The 27,245-nt window shown below is 39.3% G+C and overlaps 2 protein-coding genes across 13 annotated transcripts in view; both read left to right on the top strand.

The window, feature by feature from the left end:
• PHLDB2 (pleckstrin homology like domain family B member 2) overlaps positions 1 to 17,349 on the top strand; it is a 63,736-nt gene extending 46,387 nt beyond the window's left edge. For all 12 annotated transcript variants that reach the window (XM_056504107.1, XM_056504175.1, XM_056504203.1 and 9 more), the window contains 7 exons: positions 616 to 715; positions 7,981 to 8,188; positions 9,975 to 10,065; positions 10,484 to 10,630; positions 12,941 to 13,160; positions 15,656 to 15,741; positions 16,436 to 17,349. In XM_056504107.1, the coding sequence (XP_056360082.1) occupies positions 616 to 715; positions 7,981 to 8,188; positions 9,975 to 10,065; positions 10,484 to 10,630; positions 12,941 to 13,160; positions 15,656 to 15,741; positions 16,436 to 16,576 (993 nt within the window). In that variant the 3' untranslated portion in view covers positions 16,577 to 17,349. The remainder of the gene's footprint in view (positions 1 to 615; positions 716 to 7,980; positions 8,189 to 9,974; positions 10,066 to 10,483; positions 10,631 to 12,940; positions 13,161 to 15,655; positions 15,742 to 16,435) is intronic.
• A 2,104-nt stretch (positions 17,350 to 19,453) lies between these two features.
• On the top strand, positions 19,454 to 26,568 carry ABHD10 (abhydrolase domain containing 10, depalmitoylase). The gene is made up of 5 exons (XM_056504087.1): positions 19,454 to 19,894; positions 22,673 to 22,856; positions 23,391 to 23,502; positions 24,364 to 24,501; positions 25,513 to 26,568. Exons 1-5 carry the CDS (start codon positions 19,801 to 19,803, stop codon positions 25,852 to 25,854), a joined length of 870 nt encoding a protein of 289 aa, XP_056360062.1. The 5' UTR covers positions 19,454 to 19,800; the 3' UTR covers positions 25,855 to 26,568.
• Positions 26,569 to 27,245: the final 677 nt, after the last annotated feature.

Below are 27,245 nucleotides of genomic sequence, written 5' to 3'. Positions count from 1 at the left end.
GGTATGTGCCATGGAGATAAGGAATCACTGCCCCATCCAGCTTCAACAGATGGTGATGGAATACACATTTCTGGCCATATCCTGTATTGCAACACAAGACATTGGGTTGAAGGGAAGGCGGGGTAGCACCCTAAGCAATTGGTAACCTCCCAAATTCACACATGGCTTTTGAAATTACTTTGGGTTTATTAACAAATGAGGATGTATATGAAACCTTCTGTACTTCCAGCCCTTCTTCTGACCTCTGGAAATGCAGTACTGTGTTACATTAATCATAAATACATGATTTCTGTCTCAAAGATTGTATTATTGGGCTGGTTTAAATTGATTCTAGAGACACAACTTGTTGTTTTCTTTCTTACTAGAGGCCTCTAAATGGTAAAGTTATATATAAGTGAAAATACTCTTTATTTGTGATATGGTGAGTCAACAAACAGCAGGAAGGTGGAGGTACTAGTTTGAAAATATTTTGGCCTGAGACACAACTGAAATACCAATGGCTGATTGGTATGACATGACATTAATATCCCTGACAAAGCACATTATTTTGCCATTGCTGATTAAAAAAAATCTTGAAATACAGTTTTAAGCACTTATTTACAAAATTTCCTGCAGGGACATTTACCATTAGGACAGAGCAACAGCTGTGGCAGTGTACTTCCTCACTGCCTGGCAACCATGGCCAAAGAGTCGGAGTCGAGAAGGATGCACAAAGGTAAGACCTTTTCATTGTTTCATTTCTGTTTAAAATCAGTGATCAGTTCTTCAGAAATAAGCCTGAAACTGGTGTTGCTATAATCAGCAGGTCTACAAAATAACAGTTTACTTCTTGGTGACAAAAGCAAGCTCTAAATGTGACTGATTTTTTTGATATTGGTAAAATAAGAGGTTAATATTATGATGTATGTGCATGTGTAGCTTTTAAGTACATGGTCACCAAAAATAATTCAATATATTGAAAATGCATATTGTGTTAACTGGATTATTTCTGTGAGTGATTTTGAAGCAATATATTACATGTTCTTTCTTTTTTTCTTCCTTTTTTTTATGTTGGGATCTTAACATTTTTTTTTCACAGGCACATGTTTTTTATCTGGATAAATTTCCCAGAGAGAAATAACTTTGAGAAGCTGTGACTGGGGTATTATAAGCGGTCTTAAATATTTGGGCTACAAAATAGGAAGGGAGAGAGCTGTTCTGATGGCTGTGTTTTTTAATAGGGACTCAGCAATTCTGGATGCAGAAGCAAGCTACATGTCTGAAATATGTTCTTGTAGGCTGTGGGGTTCTGTGTTGTTTGCTGACTCGAGTCAATACTTGTATTTTCTGCTTTAATGAGATGCATTATTCATCTGTGTCCGTCTTCAAAAGGAGGCACTCCTTAGTGCCATCTGTCAGTTTATTTTCTTTCCAGCATCTGCATCACCATTACTGATACCAGTACCAGAGGTCCTTGTGTAGAACTGCACTGAGGCTGAGCTGAGCTAGATCCATCCCCTTGTTACAGGACTTGTCAGAGCTTGCAGCTCTTAAAGGTCAAAGCAATGGCTGGGGTCAGTCATACACCCCAGGATGACTCAGGGATGGAACAAGCAAGCTGAGAAGGGATCATGGCTTGCTGCAGCCCCTTATAGAGCTGATCCACTTGTGATTTGTTGGGTTTGAGCTTTAGCTATGCAGCAGCTCTTACACAAACCTGCAGTGTCTGGCTGTTATCTTTACATATTTCAGGTGCAATACAAAAGGAGCTTCCTGCTCAGCTTGGAAAGTGTCTAGGATGTAATGTGTGTACAAAGGTGGAATAGCTGGCAATTATGTTCAGACTCATCATTGTGATGTTATTTCAGTCTGAAAATCAATAGGGACACTTTGGCTAAACTGTGACAAAAGATCAAATATTTAAAATTGAAAATATTTCTGTAAAATGGTTGCAAAGAGTGTTAGTGTTTGACCTAAAACAGAATTTTAAAGTGTTACCAAACCTAACACGGGCAAGAGTTTTAAAAATAAATTACTTTTAATGCTTAATTTTTTGTCACTGTGCAATTAAAACAATCTAAGGGTAGGGACAGATTTCGTGTCTTAAGAATAAGAGAGAAACCCCAAAAATCAAAATCAAATTATAGCCTGACAAAGAGAGGCAGGGGAGAAGGGGAAAGATGTATTCTTTTGGGACAGTTGGCATAGTGCTTTTCATATGCTGTTGAGGAATCTTGTGCTATACTGCTTGTCATACTAGTTGACTGTTATTTTTTGAAAGATCCAGCAGTTTGAATGGAAATAGAAAATTATGAAGAGAGCCTTAAGGGATTAATTTGTACTGGGAAAGAGGACAGTTCTAGATGTCCTTTTCTGAAACATCAGCTTTGCCAAAGGGAAACAGTGCTGCTGACAGGTGCTTTATTTGAACTGTCACAGGATTTTCAGTGTCATTAACAGGAAGGATATAGGAACACAAGGATCATTTGTGGCCTCCCTTAGTAGTTTATTACCTTTCTGTTCAACCTCAAGCTCTTTGTGGCCTCTCTTAGTAGTTACTAAAGGGTTTATTCTCTTTCTGTTCAACCTCAAGCTCCTTGAATTTATTGCTGTGGGAGGAACTGGAAGAGTGTAACTGCTTTTGCACTCAAGTCCCACCTTTCCAGGTTGGGGAAACTCCTTTGTCTGGGTAACACACCACAAAAGTGGTTGCAGGGCTCTTTCTGCACTGCAGTGCAGAACTCAGCAAGCACAGGAATATCCAAGTCACGTGGCTGGAGTCAGATCCCAGAGTATTTCTATCCAGCTATACAGATGGGCCAGAGAAACAGTCTTCAGGCACTTTTCATTCAGCCTTACAGGTAAAGTCTTAATAGAAGTCCCTTTGTGGTTTGAGCAGGGAAGGGACTGAGTTTAACTTGGGATTTCTGGTTTCCCAGTACACTTCACACCCATACTCAGCTCATGGAAGGAAAATAAACTTTCTTCAAAGTCAAAAGTAAAGAAAGTGCATTTCTGTGGAACAGTGAGATTTGGGTAATGTTCTGAACACGATGTACTGCTTTGATGTATCACACAGGACCACTGAAATGGAATATCATTGTGCATTAAAATTATGAAATTTTATTTGTCTTGCACTAAAATCAACAGGACTTGAGTCTGAGTAACTGCAATTAATCAGATATCTTTAAATACATCTTTGAAAAGCAAGCCAGGTGTCATGTCAGTGGACATCCTTGGAGATTTTCTTATCCCATCACTCAGTTATAAATGTTTATATTATATATATAAATAAATACAGTTTATTTATTGTAAAAGCATTCTTGAGGTAGATCAGGTTTGCCTTTTCAGGAAAAGTGAATATTTTTCATAAGATTAACTGACAAATCAGTGGAACTCTGTAAATGTATAGAGATTGATGATACAGATAAATATGAGCTCTCTAATCTTCCTGCTCCAAAAGTTAGTTGTTCACCTAAAAAAGGTGATGAATAGATAAAAAGTGTTCTCTGCCTGTCATGTGTAGTGAGTCAGCACTTGCTTTCCTTGTGTTTCTTTCCCCACTTGACAGGTTTTTCACTCTCAGTTTTCTGTGGCCAAGATGATCTGTTGCAAACAGCACGAGTGTCTTGGTTTGCTGATCCTCTGGGCACAGAGCTGCACCCAGTGCACAGGAACTGGGCTCAGTGCAGAGCCAGGGTCTCTCATGATAAATACCACTTCACCCACTCAGTCTGGAGCCCTGGCTGCCAAGCAGTGACCCACACACTGCTATCCAAAGAGGCTGATGTGCTCCACAGTGGCTTCCTGTGCTCCTTAGGGCTCGACAGCCAAGTTCTAGACCAGATGTTGTGGTGTGTGCATGTGGAGCTGAAAGCAAGTATATTCAAGGCTGGCTGGAGGCAGTAGCAGCTCAGCTGGTTTAAAGATGTTATCTGAGTTAGTTATCACTAAACTAGTCATGGTCTAAAGGGAGTTTTCTCTAATATGCTTTCTCCAGTTTCTCTTATTTCAGTCCATGAAGGTAACTGTAGAAGTCTGAGCTGAAAAAAAAAAGGAAAGTTAAAAGTTAAATCAGGAGATTGAGAACAGCCTCTTGGGTCTGAACATGGATTTCATGTATTTTTCTTTATGCAGGAACAAGCAATATCTATGAATAAGTTTTAGGCTGGATGCAGTAATAAATATTTTCATGGGGTTTAAAGTACTAAATAATCTTTGCTACAGGATTACCAAACCATGTTCAGTCAATCATGAGTTCAAGAACTGTTAGTGAAAGAAAGTCACTGTCAGTAATCACGGCCTGAGTTAAGGACAACTTAAATGTTTTAGAGGACACATATCTGCTATAAATCATTAGTGGAAAAAGGTATTTCTTAGCAGCCATTGATGAGGTTATTTTGAAAGACTGTATTTATAAGTTCACCTCCTGTGGACATGCCTTTGTAACCAAAGCACCTGCAAAGACAGGATGAAGAAGCCACATTTGGCACGATCTGGAGACCTCGCCCTGTGCAGGGGATGCTTGGGGCTCCCAGGGAGTGCTGGGTGCCAGAAACCTGCACAAGGACAGGCAGCAGCAAGGAGGGAGGGTTACCCTCTGCAGTCCCACCGACTGCAGGATGGACTCCAGAGGGAAGAAGGAATGGCTAGCTGGGAATTGAGGTGTAAGACCAGACAGCACTGGGAACAAAGCTGCTGGGACAGAGAGCTTAGGTACCAGCAAAATGATTATTTGTGTCCTTTGTAAACTCTGAAAAAACAGTATACTGGAAGCAAGGGTTATTTGTACAAACAGTCTAGAAACTCTTCAACACAGTCTGCCTTTTCTGTTTGTTTTTCACTTTTTCTTGTCAAACTCAGGAAAAAACAGAAAAGGTATGAAAATATCCCCTTCCCTGGCTGTACTTCTCATGTGATGTTTTTGCAAAAGTACCAGTTGCATCAGCACTGTCAAGTAGTTCCTAGACTCTTGAAAAACTTTTCAATAATGGTTAAATAATGACAGCATTTCAAAAATTCTTTTTCTCCTGCTGTCAAATAACCTGTCACAACAAAACTTCTGACTAAAGCTAATATCTGCAGAGCTATGGCTTTGCACAGCCCTAATTTTTTGCTTCTTTGCTCGTAGCCGCACAAGTAGAGCAGAAAATTCAGAAATCTTTGCAGCTCTGTGGGTTACAATGACAAGGTAGACAGACTTGGGCTTCCTACTTTGGCATGTTTCCACACAACAAATGTATCTTGACATGTTAATGTCAGTCTTTAAAAAAGGATAAAAAAAAGAAGAAAGAATAGGAATAAAAGAAAAATAAAATAAAAATGTAATGGGATCATTTTCATAAAATACTAGTGGGTTTTTTAAATACTTGACAGTGCCACTTTTAATAACAGCTTTCACCTTTAGTTCTACTCTCACCATAATTTTGTGGTGGTATACCTGGATTTTGTGATTCTGCAGTAACTCCTTTGGAATATTTTTCTTTGATGACATGGCTTTATGGATTTTTGCAATATTTTTCTGAACAGTATGGCTGTTAACAACGTTAAGTTTACAGGTTTGCTGCAGAGCAGCGGAGCTCTGTAGTAAAACCAATGCAACAACAAATATTTTAGCTCTTGTATCAGGTTAGACTTACCTGATACAAATCTTGGCTTGTGGGAAATTTTAGCTAAGTGCTGGATCTTACAAGGAGTCTGGTATTTTTAAGTGCATGTTGTGTGAATAGGCACCTGAGCAGTTAAAAATTCCTTGAAGAACAGATTGTGCCTGCCCAGTGTGAAGGTGTGGCTGTAATGGGGCTGGGTTGTGAAGCCTCATGGTGTTGATAAACAGCTGATCCTGAGCTTTGAGCTGCCTGCTGCTTACAGCATGAAGATTAAAGGAGAACTCTGAATTATGCTTTGTTTCTGTGAATGCATCTCATTTTGCAGCCTAACAAATGTTGATTTCTTCCAGTGTTTAGTTGTATTTGCATGATTGCATAAATTTGACTAATAAATGTTTTCCTCTCAAATGGGTTCTTTATCTTAAGGGGTAGAGTGTTTGTAGCACTGCTGTGCTGCTCTGTGCCTTTTAGATGGGTTTATTTTTCAGTGAAATATAAAATACGGAATTAAAATTTCTAAGTAGGCAAGGATTTGTAGAGGGCTCAACAGAAAAACATGCATTTGAATGAAGTTCTTTCAGTAATTTATTTTTTCTCTCTTTCCCTAATGAATCATTGATAACCATTTTACAGGAGCAATTAGTCATTCCAAAGGTTCAAGTATGAAAGGTAATTGCTTATCTGCAATAACAGAAGCATTTGCCAAAATAAGGGGGAAAAAGCAAACCACACATGAATCAGTAACACCTGTGTTGTTGATGCTATTATTTATGACTGCTGAGGTGCATTTATGTCCCTTTTGTCTTTTACTAATCAATGCAATTGAATTTTTGATTGAAATTGAGTCTTCTTTTAAATGGCAAGTGAGTCCTCTTAGTTCCTTAGAAACCAGCTTTAACTGTCTCCAAGCAAGCTTTGTATGGTACAGAGGGAAGTGAGGAACAAACTACCTTGGAAATGCTTGTAGGGCACAATTTCTTTATTGGCATGCTTTAATTATTCAGCTGAAGATAACACCTTTCAGATAACTACAGTTGTTGGCTCTCTGAACTGGGACCCTCCCAGCTCTGGCATGCAAAAAATACCAGAGAGTAACCTTGTATGCACAGAGAGGGAATGAGAATAAGGCAGAAAAATACTGCACTTCAAGCATGCTTTCTTAACATCAGTGTCTTAATGGTGTCTAGTAAAAATTTTTATCTCGCCCTTGCTGCATTTGTACATTTGTCTGCATTTTTGTCTGATTATCTTAAATATGTGGAATGTCAGTGCAGCCTTCCTGTAAGAATGTGAGGTTTTCATGTAGTCTGTCAGTCCTTCCTAATCTCCAGCTCTGCCAGCAGCTCAGAATTTGAGTCAGAAATGTGCAGAGAATATTATAAACCTAACTATCAGAACTATGAGAAAGTCTCACTTCTTGCATTCATTGAAGGAAAAGATGATCAGTGTGGCTGCATTTGTAACCACGCAGATGGAACAACCTTAAAAGGGCACTATAAAATACTTCAGCAGTTAAAATGACAGCTCCTCCTCATCAGGCAAGCTCTCTCTAAGTCTGCATTACTTTCAGAGCAATACAGACATGAGATAAAAATATTTGTGGAAAGACATTTTCAAAGGGCACATTGCCAAACAAGTTCCCTGTGTTCAAGAAGGATGACTTTTCAGAAAAAAAAAAAGTTTTTGTGGAAAAATAACAGAAGAACCTTTGCATGAACCTTATTTTTCTTTAGAATCATTGAGCTGTAAGGATCTGCTTCAATCATGTAGGCTGAACTGAAATTTCAAAATTCTAGTAAAGGATCTCTACACTAGTATCTATGATTCTATAACAAGCAGTTTGTGTTATTTCAGCTGAAACTAAGAGTACAATTGCCAGAAAGCAAAGTTTCCCAAACAGACAAACACACACAAAAAAAAAAAAAAAGAAAGAAAGAAAGAAAGAAAAAAAAAAACATATTCACTATAGTAAACCAGACAAGTACTTAAGAATATTCAATATCACGACTTTTTCTTTTTTCTCTAATTTAGGCAGTGTCATTTCTTCTAAATTCCTGAATTTAACTGCATTACTTTCCAGATTAGGCCTAATTTTAATTTTAAAATGTAAATTTCATTTTTTTCAAATTAGATTTTCATAATGCACATACAAGAACATATCTTGAAAAGTCAGCTATACTAATGTGCATATATTTGAATCCAGCATAAATAAAAGACATATTTAAAGCTTTTATTTTAGCGTGATTAACTTGTAAAATTAACCATAATGTTGTAGTACCTTGGTCACAGCGCAGTAAAGACTGAGGTGATGTTCAGAATGCTTGTGCTGCTAACAAGTTATGCTCCTGTCACATAATTTTGGTGTGAAATCTGTTTCCTCTGTCCTTTGTAGGGTACAACCATCAGCGCATCTGTGAAAACCAAAGGCAGAAGTCTCCAGAATTCTACAGCAGAACAGCCTCAGAATCCAACGTGTATTTGAACAGTTTCCATTACCCAGATCGCAGTTACAAGGACCATGCCTTTGACACATTAAGCTTAGACAGTTCTGACAGTATGGAGACAAGCATATCAGCATGCTCACCAGATAACATTTCCAGGTAAATCTTTCCTTCTGATCCTGCAGTGGTCATAGGGTGATAATAAAAAAGAGAATATGTACGTGTTGCCACTGTGATAGTGTGGATGCTGCTGATGGGTTAAGAAAATGTAGGATCAATAGACAGGCATCATATTTGTCTAGCTCCTCATAATCAGGTTTAATTACAGCTCATCTGTTTACTGAAAGATGGAAAATAAAAATATGGAAAAGTTAAGTGATATCAGTGAAAAGTTAAGTGAATCAGTGCTTCCTCTTGTGATCATTGCAGGGAAGGAATTTCCTCTGATAGGAAATTTCTCAAGGACATGTGCATTGATGATGTACACTTGTTCTGTGTCCAGCATCCAACTAGATGCTTAAGCTGAAACACTCAGGCTTCCTTCCAAATGTCTTTTTGCCCGCCCTTCTCCCTTTTCTGGATCAGTAAAAATGAAGAGATGACACTGAAAGGCTTGCTTTTCTCATCTTCAGAGGCTGTCAGTTCAGACACCATTTCTCAGATGAAAGGAATTTCCATGATGTGTGTTAAAAGACCAGAGGAGTCTCAAAATTGTGTGCAAACAATTTTCTCCTGACAGTCTGTTTTTTATTCCTGACATTATGGTAATGCTTTCATTCCTGCTCACAGTCCTGCCCCAGCAGTTTCACAAGCATAAATAGAGGCTGATCATTAAGTACAATTTTGTCACAGCACTGTGAAAACCTTGTGAACACAAGGACAGCTTTTTTGGCTAGCACATAGTGTTTTACTTAGCATCTGTTTCCTGTGGCAGGGAAGCCCTCTGATTTCCCCTTTTAATCATTATCACTGCAGTGTTAAGAGTTTCAGAAAATACCAGTGGCAGTCATTCTGCTGCTGGTGTGCTTGGGCTTTTTTATATTGGTTGGTGTTGGCTTTGGTTTTTTTCAAGGAAAAACATTAGGACTTGGGTTTTGAGGATTTCTGTTTTAAATGGATAGTCAGCAAGTTTCTGATAGCTGGAGACAGGCTGGGAGCTATCTCTGTGCATTGAGCTAATGTGCTAGTGATATGAAACCTTTCTCTCACTTCCTGCTCTGACCCTTTGGAAGGAGGAGGGTGTGTGTCTGAGATTACCATCCTGTAAGTCCAATTTCCAGCCCAGGTCTGGAGACTGTTGGTTGAATTTCACTGGTACTGTTTGCTCTTCTGCTTCCCTCTGACTCTTGCAGCCAATGCCAGAAGGAAAACAAAAGAAAGCAACACAAAGAAGTAAATAGCCCAAATCAATACTAAAACCAGAAAAGGACCCTTTACAACAGATGTTTCTGTTTCTCACAAGGCAAACTTTGGTGAAAGAAAAAAAGAGTGTGAGCTGATTTTGTTGATAAAATCTGGAAGATAGGCAGTTTATTTTTCTTGACAAAATTTCCTCTTAGCAAAATTAATTCTGACTGTTTTAGGTGGTGTTTGAGAATATTTTCTAGGCATATCAGACATTAAAGGAAAACTATTTATGATGCTTTGTTCTGACCAATGTAAAATGCATAATATATGTTACCATGTTTAAGGTGAGAGAAACACTTTTTTTGTAGAGATGCATAAAATCTGTGGGTGCTCAAAGTACAGAAGAAGCAACTGCTGTAATAATTCAAAATAAAAATTCAGCTCACCAAACGTACCTCTTTTTTTTTCTTAGTGACCACTGCACTGAATTGGATCTGAACACTGTCAACTTTATTCTTAAATTATGTTGGACTGCAAAATATTCTTTAAATACCAACTATTATTTTAAATAAGAAATAATGCTGGGGTTTTTTTGCAGTGCTAGCACTTCAAACGTTGCAAGAATAGAGGAGATGGAGAGACTTCTCAAACAGGCACATGCTGAAAAGACTCGGCTGCTTGAGACCAGGGTAAGCGTCATTTTGAGTAACTAAGAGTAGACATGTAAGTTTGGATAATATTCTCCTAATGCAACACAGAAACTACCCAGCTTATACCTAACAGACACTTTAAAAATACCTCTTCCCCCTTGGCTTCACCTCACACTACACCTTGAGCCCATGTGCAGTATCTGCTACCTAAAAGGACAAGTTGATGGCAAAACCTCAGAAACTTGATCAGCATTGGTTTGACACCTGCTGGGGGGAGCTGCTTAAGAATAACTTCAATTTCTATTTCATTATCTATTTCTTACTCCAAATTTAGTCCAATATCATGGATATATATTTCTGCCTATTTAAGGGATGAAAATATATTTATCCCTAGCTTAGGAATTGCATTGCCAACTATAGTTTTGCATATAATTGAAGCTCTGTGTGTGGTATTTAGGAACGGGAGATGGAAGCGAAGAAACGAGCTCTGGAAGAAGAAAAACGCCGCAGAGAGCAACTGGAGAAAAGACTGGAGGAAGAAACGAGCCAGAGGCAAAAATTAATTGAAAAAGAAGTCAAAATACGTGAGAAACAAAGAGCACAGGTCAGATTTGGGGGTGTGAAATGGTTTTGAAGTACAAGACTTTCCCTTCATACACAGAAAAGGACTAAGTGTACTTCTGCCAATGGTAAACAGAACTGCTCTCAGCTGAACAGATGGATTTAGTATTTCTGAGGTGCAGCTGTTTTTCTAAAAGTATTTTTGGGCTCTTGGAGTCACTATTCATTTAAATTTAGATAACAGCATAGGTATCTATTTAGCATTTTATATATAAAGCATCAATATTAATCCTATAAAATTTGTTACTGAATATAGGCACAGCAGAATTTTTGGCCAGAACAACAGAAATTTGTAGTTTTTTTAAATTTTATAAACCATTGGTGTGGAGTTGGTGGGCTTTTTATTTTGTTTTGCTTTTTCTTTTAATGTATAAAATACCTTGAAATGTGAATTATTACTTCCAAACATTTGACCAAAAAGAAAAAAACAAATAAGGAAGTTTTTTCAGCTCCATACCTACAGTAGAGAGTAAATATTATTTTTTCTAAAGTTAATGGGACTGTACAATTAATTTAAAAAGTGTTCCCTCCTACATATTTTTGCTTCTTTGGGCTTAGAGGTACCTTGAGTTTTATTCAGGCTTAGGGTCTTACCTATTTGTTTATTCCTCCAAAACCAATAAATATCTACAAGGTACAGCAAATAGACTAGGCAGTCACTGCTAGTATGCCAGAGCAAGACAATGTCTCCATCTTAATAGATGTATTTGAGTGCAGAAGATTGAAATATCATATTGGAATATCTTTCTGGCTTCATCTGTGCTACCTTTGCTGATGTTTAACCAGCTGTTTCTAGTTAAATATATTCATTAATTTGTTTTTATCTAAAATGTAATCAGCAACACTAAATTTTGCTTGCTTGCCTCCTTTTCTCTAAGAAGTTTTGTTGACAACTGCAGCATGGCATAAACAACAGTGCAATGCTGGTATCTTTATCCCATATTAGAGCATGCCTGTGTCATAATAGAATGTCCTGTCAGTTACTGCTAATTGTCAGAGTTGGCAGAGAGAAGAAGACTGAATTGGCAAGAAGACAAAAACGTATCTGTCAAAAATGGCTGATTTTTTTTTTTTCTTTTTTCTTTCCTTTGTACAGTGAGACCAGTTTCTTTTCCCCCAGCACGTTTTGACACTTAGAAATGTAAACGAGAGGAAGGAACTCCACCTTTGCACTTGCCAGAGCTGGTGCCAGCTCATATCATGCAGGACTGCATAATTTTAGAAGGGTGCTAAGAGTTCTTGTGAGCAACACAGCTCCTATTGCACCAAGAGGCTCTTAAGAATGCAGTGAGGAAAAGTCCCTTTGATTTGAGACTCACAGTGGGATTTAAAAGGCTAACTTGAATGGAGCAGGGGCAGTTTAGTTTCTCCAGGACTTATCTGGAGTCCAGGGGAAGAGAGTCAGGGAGATGCTCCTTTCACAGATCCTTGAAAGCATCTAAAATGAGCTTCTGTTCCAAAGTAGCCTGTCTCTGCCTCAGCCGCAGCAGGAGCCTTCTCTGGGAGACCTGTCTTCTGTGTCTAAAATGAGGGGGTGGTGATAGTCATAGACCCTCCAGGCACAGAAAACAGAAATATTCCCTCAGCTGGCAGAGGTTCCAAATCACTGTCTCCTCCTGCTTCTTCTCCCAGCTGACACTACCTAGGTTTGGTGTAGAGTCTTGAACTGCAGTCAAGAAGGAGGCTCTGTCTCCTGCACAGGGATGCACTGCAGCTCTCCATACCATACTGTGAACTGGTTATCACAGTTCATTCCCATTATTAATGTGTCCTGCAATTGCATGTTCTTATTATTTATATATCATACTCTGCATGAAAATACCTGTAGCACTAGAATTAAAATTAAAAAGTTACGTGTGTGCAGTGAGTATCTGATCCAGAGAAATAAAGGGTTTGCTTAGCATCCTACTTACGAAGCTCTTGGACTTCATCTAAGGCAGCAACACACCCTTGTATTTAATTAATGTCTTAGAATTTAAAAATAAGTTGTCTAGAATTAAAAAAAATTCTCTAAGACAACTTTTCTGTGCTGTGGCTTCTGTTTTACCAGCTTATCAGCTGTTGATTTCAAGAAAGTTATATGCTCTATCAAGCTTTTATGAAGTTATCCAACACTGCAAAGCTGGAAGTTTAAAAAATTTTTCTTTTCAAGAAAATTAGAGCTGCAGTAAAAGCTCTTTATTTTTCTTACATTTATTCTTAGACTCTGTGAGCAGTTTTCCTCTCAACAGAAAGAGCAGGAGATGACAAGGCTTCTCTTAAAAACAATATGATTTTCTTTTCTTTCCTGTAGGCCCGTCCCTTGACTCGCTACTTGCCCGTTAGAAAGGAAGACTTTGACCTAAGGAGTCACATTGAAACAGCTGGGCACAACATAGAGACCTGCTACCACATCTCTCTCACTGAGAAGACCTGCCGAGGCTTCCTGATTAAAATGGGAGGAAAAATTAAAACGTGGAAAAAGCGGTGGTTTGTTTTTGACAGAAACAAGAGAACTTTTACTTATTATGCAGGTAGGTTGTGGGATGGCTACTAGAGTACAGCTGTTCTTCTGTTTCCTTATCAAACTCAGCTGAACAAGTAGGGAGTCCAGATAAAGCTTAGATTTCCATTTCATCCATTCACTTAGAGGCCATGTGAGCCCTTCCCTATAGCGTTCAATCCTCATGCCAGGTAAGGCAGAATTGAGCGTACAAAACAAAAAAAAGGAGGAGATGCAGATGGGCAAGAGAAAAAATGGAAGGTGATCAGGCTACAAGCACACAGAATAATGGTTCCACATATTTTATTTTCAATATTATATACTTCCCTCAGTAACCGAATGATTTCTTGTTCCCTTCATACAAGAATATAATTTACGATGAAAATTGAAGTGAATGCTTCTGGAGTCCTGTGCTTAATGTGAAGAAAAGGTTTTCAGGAAACTAAACATACAGGGATGGACTTATTGAGTTTGCCTTATTTTGAAAGTGTAAGGAATTTCAGAGGAAGAATATGCAATACTCCAAAGGTGTCTGTGTACATGAAGTTGTGTAATATAATATCTGGAGCCATTATAAGCATTACACTACTTTGTTACCTTAGGGTAAACTTAGAAATGGGGAATTTAAGAACATATTTATTTCTCCAAATGCTGTGCAAATAAACACATGGTTTGACTTTGAAGTTTCAGTTCTGAGGAAGCTGCAGAAATAACATTGTGCTCTGAATATTTATTGTGCAGAGAGGCCAGAAAGAGGCATATGCAGGATGGTCGTTGCTGAGACACAAAATAAAACATGGAGTACAAAAGCCACCCAAACAGTTTCATTTACTTTACTGACTTAACTGCTTTCCAGCAACTCATAAGGAACTTAAAATTGAATTAATTACATTCATTCATCACATACCCACTGAATATTTTTACTAGTTTGCACTAATACAATGAAGAATGTGACAAACATTTGTTTAGTTTGTTCTGAACATCTGGTTTATTGGTTAGGAAGGCCTGTAACACCTAGTACTGTGTTCCCATCTGGTATTGATATTTTTTTGTCTTTTTTTAGTAGTTATGTTAACATTTAATGGTTTCACTTTTGAGTGCAGTACAGTTGCCATAATGTAATCTTAATTACCAAAGAAAGCTTTTGCTAATGTCTCAAGGACTCCAGCCAACAAGCAGAGTTTCATGAGGAGTCTGTACCAGCTGCACTAAAATGCTGCTGCTTGTATGAGTGAGGATCCATCTAGATCTTTAAATACATAGTCGATTTCCAAAATAAATATTGGTGCTGTAAATTCAGAGTAATTGAACTCTAAGTGAATGTTCTGAGATAATGCTTTAGTTCTGCCAATGCACTGAACCAAGAACTTACCCTGAAGTCTGACAGCTTAGTGCAGCAACAAGCATCTGCACTTTCTGAACTGAAGCATTCAGGGAATTCTACCAAGACACTTCAATGGGAGCTTGTACCTGAAATAGTCTGGTAGCCAAGGCCCCAGGTGGGACTTGAAAAGAGAGTGGATCCCCTGCTTACCTTTAGTGCACAGACAGCACACTTTGTGTAGGGCTGTGTTTATCTCAGTATAAATAGAAATCTCATAAACCTGTACCTCAGAGCTTCAGTACTGCTTCTCTGGGGGCTGGCAGGAAGATTGCCAAAGCTGCATTTGCTCTCTGGGATTTCATTTTGCCATCAGATGAAGTTTTCAGAATTGCCTGCAGCTACACATAGGATGTAAGCCGAGTTCCCAAAATGTTTAAATGACAGCAGAATCCCTCATTGGACTGATAAAGATGTTCTGTGTGACTGTTCAGTGTTGAGATGGCACCATGACTTTGGGGCAGAAAGCATTATATTCCCCTAATACAAAAGTGCTGGGAGTGGAAAGAAGTTTGTCTTTCAGTGTCCACATGCAGTTGGCATGCTTTCTAACCATTTCTCTCTCCACTGCAAGAAAATGGAGGGTGGCTGCTGCCCTGTCCTGCTCCTTTTTCTTCTGAAAAATTATAGTGGTGACTCTTAAGTTCACATATGAAGAAGCATTTTTTAAAAAAAGTACATGCACAAACTGTCATGATCTGCTGTCAGATTGTACTGAAAATTTGATTATTATTACAGTTTTCCCTTTAAGGCAAACTGGAGGTCTTAGCCTGTGTGAAGTCTGGCTGGTTTTCATGGAATTGGAAGAGTGGATATAACTGAGAGACACCTGTCCTTCTGTGGACTGATACCCTCCATAACATTTAGACAGTTCAGTGAAGGGCGTGACTTGCACATAGATGAGGAAATTACAAAGGCTTTTATCCTTGGAAACTAGGTGAAAAAGAAGACATATTAAAATCAAAAATGCATCTCTCAACAAAACCAACAAACTAGTAAGAAAGGTTGAAGGTTTCCTTGGGATTTCAGAAGGAGAACTGTTAAGTCAGTTACTTGTCAGCTGAACATACAGGGAAATGCAAATTGAGCTTTTGCTTCTTACTGTTCATTTCAGTTCTGAAGTCATTCTCTATTTTCTGTTTTAGACAAACATGAAACTAAATTAAAAGGTGTAATATATTTTCAAGCTATTGAAGAAGTCTATTATGATCATCTAAAGAATGCATATAAGGTAAACTTTGTTATTGCTGTTTTAACCACATATCACATAGAGTACCCAAAGTATGGTAGCTGCTGTAAAATTAAAGGGAGAACTAACATTATTGGGGGAAAAAATAAACAAATACTAAATACTAAAAATAACCCTGGAGTGGAGGAAAAGGAAGAGGAAGCTAATCAGTGATCAGCACTGTTTTGGGGCTTTTTTTATACTGATGGAAACAGAGACAAGTGTTTACCTGCAAAGTGGGATTTGCTGCAAGGAGTTCCTTAGTCCCATGGCAAGACCACTGAAGTTAGTAGCTTGGACAAGTCAAGGGCTGGCTGTATGCTTCTGTCCCAGGGAGGGAGTTAACTGCCAGCAGCTCATGGCACACCCTGCTTCTCACCTGTAACTTAAATAAACTGTGAACAATTTGTGAAAGCCACTGGACAGAGTGGGGTAGTTAGTTATTTGGGCATGAAATAACAGCTTGGAGCCCTGTAGTACTGTATAATAGTCTACTGGGAAAATGCTGTAAAAGGTGTTTACAGTGGCTACAAACACTTTAAATGCATCTCTGCTGCAATATAAGATGAAGTGGGTACAGCATTTTATCTTTCTTCTTAATCCTATTCCTAAATATCCCTGTAAGCAATTCCACTTCTGGTACCAGTAAATGGCACTGATCTCACTCTTTTGATATCTTCTTTGTGTTTTATTCTAGAGTCCCAACCCCTTGCTGACCTTCAGTGTTAAGACCCACGACCGCATCTACTACATGGTTGCTCCTTCCCCAGAAGCCATGAGGATATGGATGGATGTCATTGTGACAGGGGCAGAAGGCTACACCCACTTCATGTTGTAATAAAAGGGGAGCAACAGGGCATCCTGCAATAACGTAACTAATGAAGTTAGCCATAGCTAGTGACAGCTGAAAAGCCAGTGAATAATAAAAACCCTGAAATGTCCTCCTTATGATGTGCACCCAAAACCTCAGACTTAGAGGGGGTTACAAATGCATTGAAAAGGGGGGGGTTGTTATCTGTTCTTGTTGATCTTTATAGGAATGAACGAGCTAAAGCTGTTGAGAGAATCACAGTGCTCTCCAAAGTGGATAATCAGGCAATTTTAATTACAGCATCTTGACTGAATGATAAGTTTCTACAAATTCTCTTATACAAATTCTCTTTATGAGAATGTCTTCATAAATTTATACTGAACAGTTTACAAGTGTGTGTATTCTCATTGGTATGCAAAAATTCTAGTAGTGAAACAAAAAGATGTAATAAGCATATATTTTAATATGCAGCATTTGACATTTATAGATGATTAGGTGACTTTTTAAAACTTTTAGTCAAGTATTTTATAAAAATACAAACAAAAAAGCAGCCCTAAGGTACACACAGTTCTTGCCTTAGTAGTTAAGTGTTACAACAGAGCCAAAGAGTTACATGATTCCCTTACATTTTCTTATTGTTACTTGTACTTAACTTTCTGTAAGGGGACAGTGCCAAAACTCTTAATGACTTTAAATGTAATTAAATTGTTATATTCTGTGTGTTCAAACACTTCATGGCAACAACTGTATGTTTAAAGTTTGCATCTATGGAGCTCAACAAAAAAAAAAAAAAAAAAGGATAGCTTTATAAAGATGCATTTTTTTCCACAAGGATGAGAAATGGAAACACATGTATTAACTTTCTCACAAAGAGAGATTTTTTTTTAATCTTCCCTGTTGAACAGAATAAGCTGATTCTGGACCCTACAGCAATTTTCTTTCATGTAGTAAGGTCCCAGTGTGGTTCTAATCTTACTCTGTGCCAAGTGAACGCTCTGGAAATCTCTCAAGCACTGCCTGTCTTGAAGCCAGCACCAAAATCTCTACCTATCTGAATTCTTTGGAGCCAAGCTTTCAGTCCCAGAGAGTTGTTCTGTTGTTTAATGTATATCTGCACAGAATAATGCTATCAAATAGAATAAAAAGAGAGAGGTGAGTTCTAAGAGTTTACACTAAGCAGTGTATGAATAAAAAACCCTGAAAGCTTGAAGCAGTAGGGATTGAGATTCCTAAAACAGCAGATACTGAGGGTGCAGTGGTCTCATTTTAAAATCACCTCCAAATCCTTGAGTAATATTGCAAAAATATAAATTATTTAATTGAAATGAACTTCAAAAAAGTGTCATGACTTTAAAGAGGTTCTATTTCAGTAACTGAAACTTACACGCTCTGTGGTTTGTGTACTAGAAAGCACATTAGCCTTTTTTTTTTCCTTGATGAAAAGTTAATGGCTTTTGATTGAACAAATAAAGTGAAAACAGAATAGAAGTATGCTGGCAGAATATTTTTGTTATACTTTTTAAACCCTGTAACTGTAATGAACAGGTTCGTGATATACACAGGTGATGTGGTTGTTCTAGCATGACAAACATCAGTTTCTACTTGAATCATAAAAGAAGAGACTGTTGTTGCAAGATAACTGTTATCATCTGTGCAGATCACAACCTGTAATCTGTAATTTAAAACACTATCAAATAAATTGCTTTTGTTTATACAGTTATTATTTTTTCCCTGATGTATCTTGATTTTACTCCTAAGTATAGTTATAAAGGTTTTCTAATAATTTTTATATCCTGCATGATGCAATGAAGGCATTTCAATAAACATTTTTAAAAATACACTTGTGTCAAATATTTTCTTGTTGCATTATTCTGAGACATTTCTGTTTGTCTTCTGAATAGTTGTATACAGTCATACAAACAATATTGTATTTCTCAGTAACACTTAATTGAACTATTCCATGAATTTTCTCATAGAAGAGCTAAGGAAAATAATCTTTGGGAGAGCAGTGAAATTAGGAGTGTAGTCTGTTTTCTGCATGTACATAATGTAATATATTTTTCATTTTTTATGAACCTGTTTGAAAATTTTATCACCAGCTTTGGATATTGACTTTTTGTGTGTGTGTGTGTGTGTGTGTGTAACTGCAAACTAGAAATTGCTTGAGTTTAAGGATTTTGACTTAAACATGACCTGAATGGGAGTATTAACTCACTGTGGAAATGAAAACTAGTGTGGTTTTATTACTGATTTATTTTCACTAGGTTTGCCATCATCATCATGAAGTGGGGTGGGTTCTGTAGCGATGTACATCAAGACAACATAAATAGAGCATGGTGGTCTGCACTGATGATAAAAGCCCTTCAAGCTTACCTGCCTAGGAGTCAAGTAGCTGCTTACCCTGAAGGCTCTCAGAAAATTGCAAACCACAGAGTCTGAGTCTTAAAGCCTTCCTCTGCTGTGTGCCATGACCTGCAGGTGCTGGCCTGCTGCTTGGGTGGGAAAACTAGCTCAGCAAGCACTGGCCTTTCCTAGCGTTCAATTTCATGTGCCAAGGGAGATTGGACACCAGGAAGAATTTCTGCACAGAAGGGGCTGTCAAGCATTGGAATGGGCTGCCCAGGGAGGTCGTGGAAGAACATCAACAAATGACTGGACGTGGTGGTCTAGTGGACGTGGTGGTATTTGGTCAAAGGTCGGGGTTGATGGTATTTGAGATCTTCTCCAATCTAAATGGAGATTCTATGATTATTTTCTTCGCTTTGTGGCTGCCATGGCCTGCATATGAAAGGTACATAAAGATGTAGTTTTGGCTCCTGTGCTCACACACCTAAAGCTGAGGGAGGGTGAGGAGGTGCGAGCCCATTCATGAGGTCCCTCCTCAGCCGCCTCTCCTCGAGGCTGAGCAGGCCCAGGCCTGTCCCTGGCCTCTGTCCCAAGGGAGGCGCTCCAGTCGCCCTCGCTGCCTGCCACAGGACCCGCCGCAGGAGCTCCGTGTCCCTCCCGTCCTGAGGAGCTCGGAATGGACACAGCACTCCAGTGTTGTGTCCTCACTAAGGCAGGATCACCTCCCTCGATCTGCAATTGCACACCTTAGGCCTTGACTCCAAGGCACAGCTGGGACACGCACGCTCCACCTTTAGGCTTTTTCAATTGACATAGCGGCAGTTTCGCAGGGCGCCTCGGCCCTGACCGCTGACCGCCCCGCCCCGCCCCGGCCGGCGCCTCACACGCGTGCGCGGGCGGCGGCCATGGCGGCCATGGCGGCGGCGCTGCTGCGGGCCGGCCGCGCCTCGGCCCTGCGGGGATCGCTGCCGCCGCTGAGGGCGGCCCCGGCGCTCCTGGGTAAGGGAAGGGCCGCGGGCAGCTCGGAGCACAGGGGGTGCCAGGCGGAGGGGACAGGAGGTGTGTCGGTGCCGGCTGTGACGGGCAGCTGCGGGTGGCACCTCCATTGGGAGGGGCCGGGGCGCGGCCCGCTGGTGCGGATGGGACTCTTCAACGCGATTCCCTGCCCACGGGGCTCTTGCCAGGCCTCTCCTCCCCGTCTGGCCCCCCGTCAGTGCATAGCTGCTTCCCCACGTGTGTTTTGTTGGCTCTGAGCTCTTGCCCCTGCTGCATTTTGAGGAGCTGGGATTCGCTTGGTCGGGTGCGGAACGTGCCTGCCCTGTTATCTCCGCCAGGCACAGAAAAGCTTTGCTGGCATTCACTTCTGAGTGAGATCGGTCCCTGCCCGAACACGCTGTGTCCCTTCTTGATGTGTCAGACGCCGTGCTTGTCTGACCTGTTGAGTTTATTCATCGCCTTTCATTGGACAGGTGAATCTCATCTAAGGTTGCTCAGTGGCTAAAACTTACTTGCCACTACGGGTGACCATTTTGTAGCTGCATAAAAAGCTTGAATACGGTGGGATTTTGTTGCTGTGTTTTTCTCCCTTTCTTTGTGTTTATAACACTAACATTATCAGAGTATCTGTTTGTTTGAGCGCGGCTTTAGGTACTTTGGGACCAGGCCAAGCAGCAGTTCCTGCTGCAATGGAAACCGGGTGTGGACAGAGTCCATTACCTGTCACAGCAGCGTTAATCTGCTGCTGCTGGCAGTGGGGAGATCTCAGTGCAGGAGCATTCCCAGAGTTGTTCAGGGAATTTCTGTGGCTTTGATGTGTAATGCAATACGGGTCTCAGTCACAGTTTCTGTTGTCCATAAAATGCACAGTGATTCGGATATGAAGAGAATTCTATAGATGCCATCAGGCAAGGGCCCTGTGGTCTTCCTGTAGCTATCACCTGTCTGTAACTTGCTTTTATAACCACTAATACCTGCCTTGTACCCTTCAGAAATGCTTCCCTGCTTTAGAAATTACTGGGTAGCTGCTAATGATTTTGTCTAAAGAGAAATCTGAAAGAGTGACTGCATTGAGCTTTGCTTTTGGTTGGCTGGGTTTGCATTATTCAGGTTGAAATTGCTGCTGGTGCTTCCATTAACTTGTTAAATGGAAGAATAGTTTGTGAAATAGCTTAGACAATGTTTGTGTCTTGTAGCTGCAGTTGGAAGCCCTGCCCAGTGCCAAAGTAATTTGAGGACACCTCCAGAGTGCTGCAGCATGGAAGACAAGTGGCTTCAGAAATGGCTATCAGGGCTTAAGGGGGAGAAAAATACTCCCAGTTATTTTTCTATTAAATTTAGTGCTTCTTGGTGTGTCTCCTCTTACTGGCACTTGAAGAAGTGTCTGGCTTAGTGAGAGACACACACAAATTAAAAGCCACAGTGTGGATGCATCTGAATACCTTTACTGTGGAAATCACTCACTGTTATAAACAACTCATGCCCCAGTAGGATAAAGAACTGCCTCATAGTTTGAGAGCAATTTAATGATTTTAATCTGTAGTTCAAACGATACGATTTCAATTGGACTGTAGGAAAGTGCTGAGTGCTAGCTCTGCACCCTGTTGTATGTGTTATGTATCCACACTTACTCATGCACATCCAGGTGTAACAACCAACCAAGCCCCTAAAAACCCTCGAATGTAATCTCTCTGCCAGTGACAGAACAGAACTCAAGGCTGCAGGACAAAGTGGTGTGATACTGTCAGGGCCTGTGTTTTGCACTATTTTGCACTATATCCACCACCTAGGAAGCCCTGACACTTTATTTTGGGTTGCATAGTTTCTGTGCCCACTGTTGAAGAGCCAGTTATCGTCTAATCTAAGAATTAAGAGTGTTAAAGTCTTAGAAGACCTGACCAAGCTTTCAGTTTAACAAATTCCCTTGCTGAGTTGGATAATACAGTGGATTAAGTCTCCTTAACAGCTCTCTACGAATTACTTGCCCTCACCTGCAGTAGAAGTACAACTGACTGCTAAAGTTAGATTAAATCCTGTAGCAGCTGTTGAGATTCATCAGAATTATTAATTAGTTAGCATTTCCTGTGTTAATCTGTTTCCTTGTTTGATGTTATTTATTTCATTTGGTTCAAACCAAATTTTTTATGTTTTATATGTTTTTTTTATTTATTTTTTATGTTTTATGCTTATCATGATGAAAAAGTTAGTCACAATATTCTTTCCCAGTTCTTAATTATGAACTTGCCTTTATATCTCCATATATTGTGTGGATCCAGGGTTTTGATAAAGTTTTATACTTCAGTTTTAATTGTCATGAAGAATTCGTCACCTCATGTACTTGTAAACTTCCATTGTGCAGAGTACTCTAGTCTCAAAACTACGCTTTTTGAAAATAAAAGGTTAAACTTAGCAGATATTAAATTGGAAGATTTTTTGTGAAATGAGTAAATGTATTCAAGATGGTATGAAACATGAGGACTGATGAAGTCTGGGAAGCCTTAGTGTTCATTTTCAGTCAACCACTTTGCTGATTGCTGAGTGAACTCTCTCTGTTGTTGGCCTTTAATGATTTGAGAATTAATCACAATAGACTTTCTCATTCAGGTTCTTCAGTACTTGTCAGTCATTAAAGAATATAGGAGATGCTTTTTTCTTCTTTCTTGAGCCAGAATACCATCTTTTCACATAATATGTCCATATTTGCCAAACCCTGGGTTTATAAAAATTTGTGTTTCTGCCAAGGTTATAATGATGATTGTACTAAACAGCTTCTCTTATTAGTTTGCAGGCTGAAGTCATCTGTCAGCTTTCTTACTCGGCCAGATCGACCAAATATTGCTTATCAGAAACTTAAAGGGAGGAATCCAGGGGTTATTTTCCTTCCAGGCTTCAATTCAAATATGCATGGTCAGAAAGCAACTGCCCTTGAAGATTTCTGCAAATCATTAGGTCATGCCTTCATCAGGTACATAGAGGAGTATTGTTCTTGACAAAATGGAACCAGTCTCATGGGTTGTGGGAAGGGGTCTTAACACAAATTAGTGAACTTTGGCATTTGGATTGGGATACTCTGTGTGCTAAGGGGGCTTGTATACAAGATAAGAAGTCTCTCTTCCACTTCCAAGTGTTGGATTTCTGTCAGTTGAGAGACTGAGATAAATCAGGAGAATGTATTCTGAAAGTAATTCATAAAATTCTCTAATTTAACCAGTGCTGCATGTTACAATCATGCTGCAGGCATAAAAAATAAAAATAAAGGAGTTGTTTCTTAAGTTACCACTCTAAGCACTGTCCTGCCTGCCAAGTCTGATTAAGTTACCCTGTGTCTTCTGTGGGTTTAGAAGAACATGCCCCTGCTTGGTGATGCTGTCCTTTGATAGACAAGATTGGAAAATACTCAGTGGGGTATCTTGTCCCCTGCTGATTTGATTATAGAGTAGTATTTAGTTAGTGTCTATAGACAGTACTGTGACTTTCATGTTGATGGTTATTTTTTCAGATTTGACTATACAGGATGTGGAAGTTCACATGGTAAATTTGAAGAGTGTACAATTGGGAAGTGGAGAAAAGATGTTCTGTCTATACTGGATGAACTTACAGATGGACCACAGGTTATATTTTATTTTTAAATATAGAGTGGTGTTTTTCCCTCAGGGTAGAACCTTGATCAAAAACATGCCATAATAGCTCTGGTCAACATTAGCTTTTGCTGCACAGCTGACACCTACTCACTTCCAAGCTGAATCATTTGAGAGGTTGTATTCATAGGAGCTCTTTTGCAAGCAGGTAGGTCACAAAATCATGGAAGCATGGGTTGGTAAGACCTTGTGGAGGTTGGTTGTTAGAATCTCCTGCTCAGAGCAGGGCTGTCGTCCCAGAGAGTCTGAGAAAGTGCCACTGTCCCGTGCTGATGCATTAATTAAAGGATTTGCAGGAAGATTACGAGATACTCCATATGATTAAATAGTTTTTAAAAAGAAGCAGGAGAAGCAGCATTTGATTTCTTCAGTTACTTTAAAAATTACTGTGAGAAACTTGGAATCTCCTACAAACCTAGAAATAACTAGTATTGTGTTTAAAACAATTTTGTATTATGAATTGCTTTTGTTTACTTCTTTCACTGCACTGAGCCTTTACCACGTGCATCTGCCTTGAGAAGGAAACATAAAAGTATGCATATGATACTGAATTGTTTCAACTCTCATTTTGTTTACAGTGTTTCAGGCTCAGACAGCAATAACCAGCCATGCCAAACAGAATAATAAATACCAGATCTTGTGGTGCTTACTCAGGCAAAATCTCCACTGGAGGTGACAGCAGTTCTGCCTGGGTAAGGACAGCAGGATTATGCCCAAGGTTTAAATAGTTAAACCAAGTGAAAACTGATACTGTGTGCAAGAAGAAAAATTCTTTTAGCCATTTCCTGTAAAACACTGTATTTTCTTGTCTTTTTTTTTTATTTCCTTTTCCAGATTCTGGTGGGCTCCAGCATGGGTGGATGGCTGATGCTTCATGCTGCAATAGCACGCCCAGATAAAGTAGCTGCTCTGGTTGGAGTAGCTGTAGCAGCAGATCACGTTGTAACAACTTTTAAGGGGCTTCCCATTGAGGTAAATATTGATGGTTGGCTTTTGTGCAGTTTTAAAATCTTACCAAGAATTTTTTAAATGGTGTTATTTAAACTGTACTTTTCCTGCAAATTTTAGGTTTTCTGTGATTAATCTAAGCTTACAGCATGAGACTAGTGTGAGCATTAGCAGAGTGTGCTTATATTACTGTGGTTTAGAGGACGTGAAGTCAGATGCCTGCTGTTTGCAGTCTATTAGATTTCAGTATTGAATATCTTATATTTGTGTTGGAATTAGATCCTTGTGTTTTGAAGGATGGAGAAGTAGCCATTAAAGTAGTTGAGGGGGCACTGGATGAGATGAGTATGACACAGCTTGTGTGCATAGCAAGGAAATTCTTCAGATTAGTTTGTTTGTAAAGACTTTAAGATTTAGGTAGTGGGAACTGCCCTTCTGAGGTTCTTCTTTGGTGGTAATAATGTCTAGTCTTCAGGGAAGTAAATGAGGTGTTACATGGCAATAAATAATGTGTGCTTTAGAGTAATTTACAATATTTTCCCAATTTGTTGGGGTTTTTTCTAAGGTACTTTGTAGTGTCAGTATTACTATTTAGGATTCTGAATCTGAAAACACTTAAGAATCTTGAAATACAGTATTTAAAGACACCTATTGTGGCAAAGACTGAAAAGACTGCTTCACTGGAAAATGTCTTTTCCGTAGGATTTCTCCTTGTTTGAGGATCAGTGAACTGATGGAAGCCAAGGAAATTTACTGTTTCTGATAGATTCTGGCTAAGAAACTTAATTTCATTGGTGAATTTTTAACTAGATTAATTTGCAGGAGAGGTTTGGAGAGCAGCTTTTGTGACATGGTAGAGGATTTGTCTTCTCAGATGCTGTGAGGAGAACAGGAATACCTTTTGCTAATAAAAATGAATAAGGTGAAATTTTATGCCTGGGGGAGTTTTACTGCTTTTAGAACAGAAATAAGTTGAGGTACTCTTAGGTACTCCTAGCATCTATTTCATCTCTTCTTTGCTCTCTTTTTTCATAGGCACAAAAAGAAATAGAAGAAAAGGGTGAGTGGAAGTACCGAACAAAGCACAATGAGACAGGCTATTACTCCTTGACCTATGACTTCATCAGAGAAGCAGAAAACCACTGTGTGCTGAATAGTCCTATTCCTGTGACGTGTCCTGTACGCCTTATCCACGGCATGGAGGATGGTGATGTCCCCTGGCAGATCTCCATGCAAGTTGCTGACCGTGTTCTGAGCAAGGACGTGGATGTTATCCTCCGCAAAATCGGCCAGCATCGGATGAGTGACAAGGAGGATACAAAGCTCCTTGTGAATACTGTTGATGATCTAATTGACAAGCTGTCAACAGTAGCATAAGCTGAAGAGTAGCATTAGTGCATGAACTCTGCACCTGACTCTTTTCCTTGAGTAACAGAAGCCTTGTTCTTACCCAGATGGTGGCAGGCCTGCAACTGTCACAGTAGGAACTGAGCTTTATCTGCTGTTTCCTTACCTCTGTTCCGTAAATACAGGTATTGTATTATTGCTGCATTTGCACACAGTCCAAAGTGTGAAGGAGTGCTGCTATTGTGTTCAGAACCTCTCCTTCACCACTTTAACCATTTTTTTCACAAATTTCCTAAAATTTTGTACTGACTTGTTGATTACTTTTTGTTACTATTGGGCTGTACAGTAAAACTTTATTTTCACAACTTTGACACCTATTGTTGTCCTTCTGCTGTAACATCATTGTATCTTATGTCTGAAACCATCTGTGCAAGGCAAAATACAACTTGAGTGTTTACTGAAGTTAGTTGTTAGAATAGTGAGTACCATGAAACACAATAAATATTTCAGATAAATGGTTATCTTGTTCTGAAATGCTGTTAAAAAGTGGAAGGCACACCCTGATGGTGTGCTTGGGGTACTACATAGGGAAGAATTTGACTTAAGAATGCTGGGCCTCAAAGCCTTAAGAGTTCTTTGTCTGTGCTTATAAGAGTGTGTGTCATCTTCTCCAGGCTGCCTGTCACTGTTCATTTGTGGGCCTACTGTTAAGGGAACAATAAATAATCTTGGTGTAAACTGAAACTGGATCCATAAGGTGACTTTATAGTAACTTCTTCAGAGTAGGGAGTACAGTGCTACAGAGCACTGCTGCTTCTTTCCCATGACTTGAGAGGTGTGGATTACGGGGAACAGTGTTTTCTCTAGCTGTGTGAGTCCCACCCTGAGAAGCTGTAAATGAAACTTGATGGCTGGATAATTTTTAAAATGTAAATTCATGGAATTTAATAGGGAATGGACTTAATTGCAAATAGGACTGTTACCTAGGTTTTGTACAGAAATACAGTGCCATTCACACACTTGAGAGAGAGGAGCTTAGGTGAGAAGCTGGAATTAGTTCAGGGTGGCCTTAATGTGTAACATCAGTCAAAAGCATATAATTGTTTCTGGGTTTATTATTTGAAGTAGTAAACAACATCACTATTGTTACCTTAAAAGACTAAAGCTGCTGGGGGTAAGATATTTCTAGAGAGTTTGTCCTTTTCAGTTCTAGCTATATCAGTAGAAGTGTGCTGAATAGGGCTTTGTTGAGGTAGTGGGTTTTAATTAAAAAAAAAAAAAAAAAAAAAAAAAAAAAAAAAAAACCCAAGTAAAAACAAACAAAAAACCCCCAGCATCAACAAAACCTAAATTTCAAATGAGTTCCTGTGAAGTACGGTTTTGTTTAGGCTTCAATACTGCAAAAAACAAGAAGCTGTGAT

This window comes from Oenanthe melanoleuca, chromosome 1 (genome assembly GCF_029582105.1).
Source record: "Oenanthe melanoleuca isolate GR-GAL-2019-014 chromosome 1, OMel1.0, whole genome shotgun sequence".
Lineage (NCBI taxonomy): Eukaryota > Metazoa > Chordata > Aves > Passeriformes > Muscicapidae > Oenanthe > Oenanthe melanoleuca.
The sequence above is the reverse complement of the archived record's forward strand: the minus strand, read 5'-3'. Positions and strand labels throughout refer to the sequence as shown.

Coding starts and splice junctions, on each gene's coding strand:
- ABHD10 (XM_056504087.1), top strand. CDS start 19,801: ATGGCGGCCATGGCGGCGGCGCTGCTGCGGGCCGGCCGCGCCTCGGCC. Junction 19,895..22,672: donor GGCGGCCCCGGCGCTCCTGG/GTAAGGGAAGGG, acceptor TTCTCTTATTAG/TTTGCAGGCTGAAGTCATCT. Junction 24,502..25,512: donor TTAAGGGGCTTCCCATTGAG/GTAAATATTGAT, acceptor CTTTTTTCATAG/GCACAAAAAGAAATAGAAGA.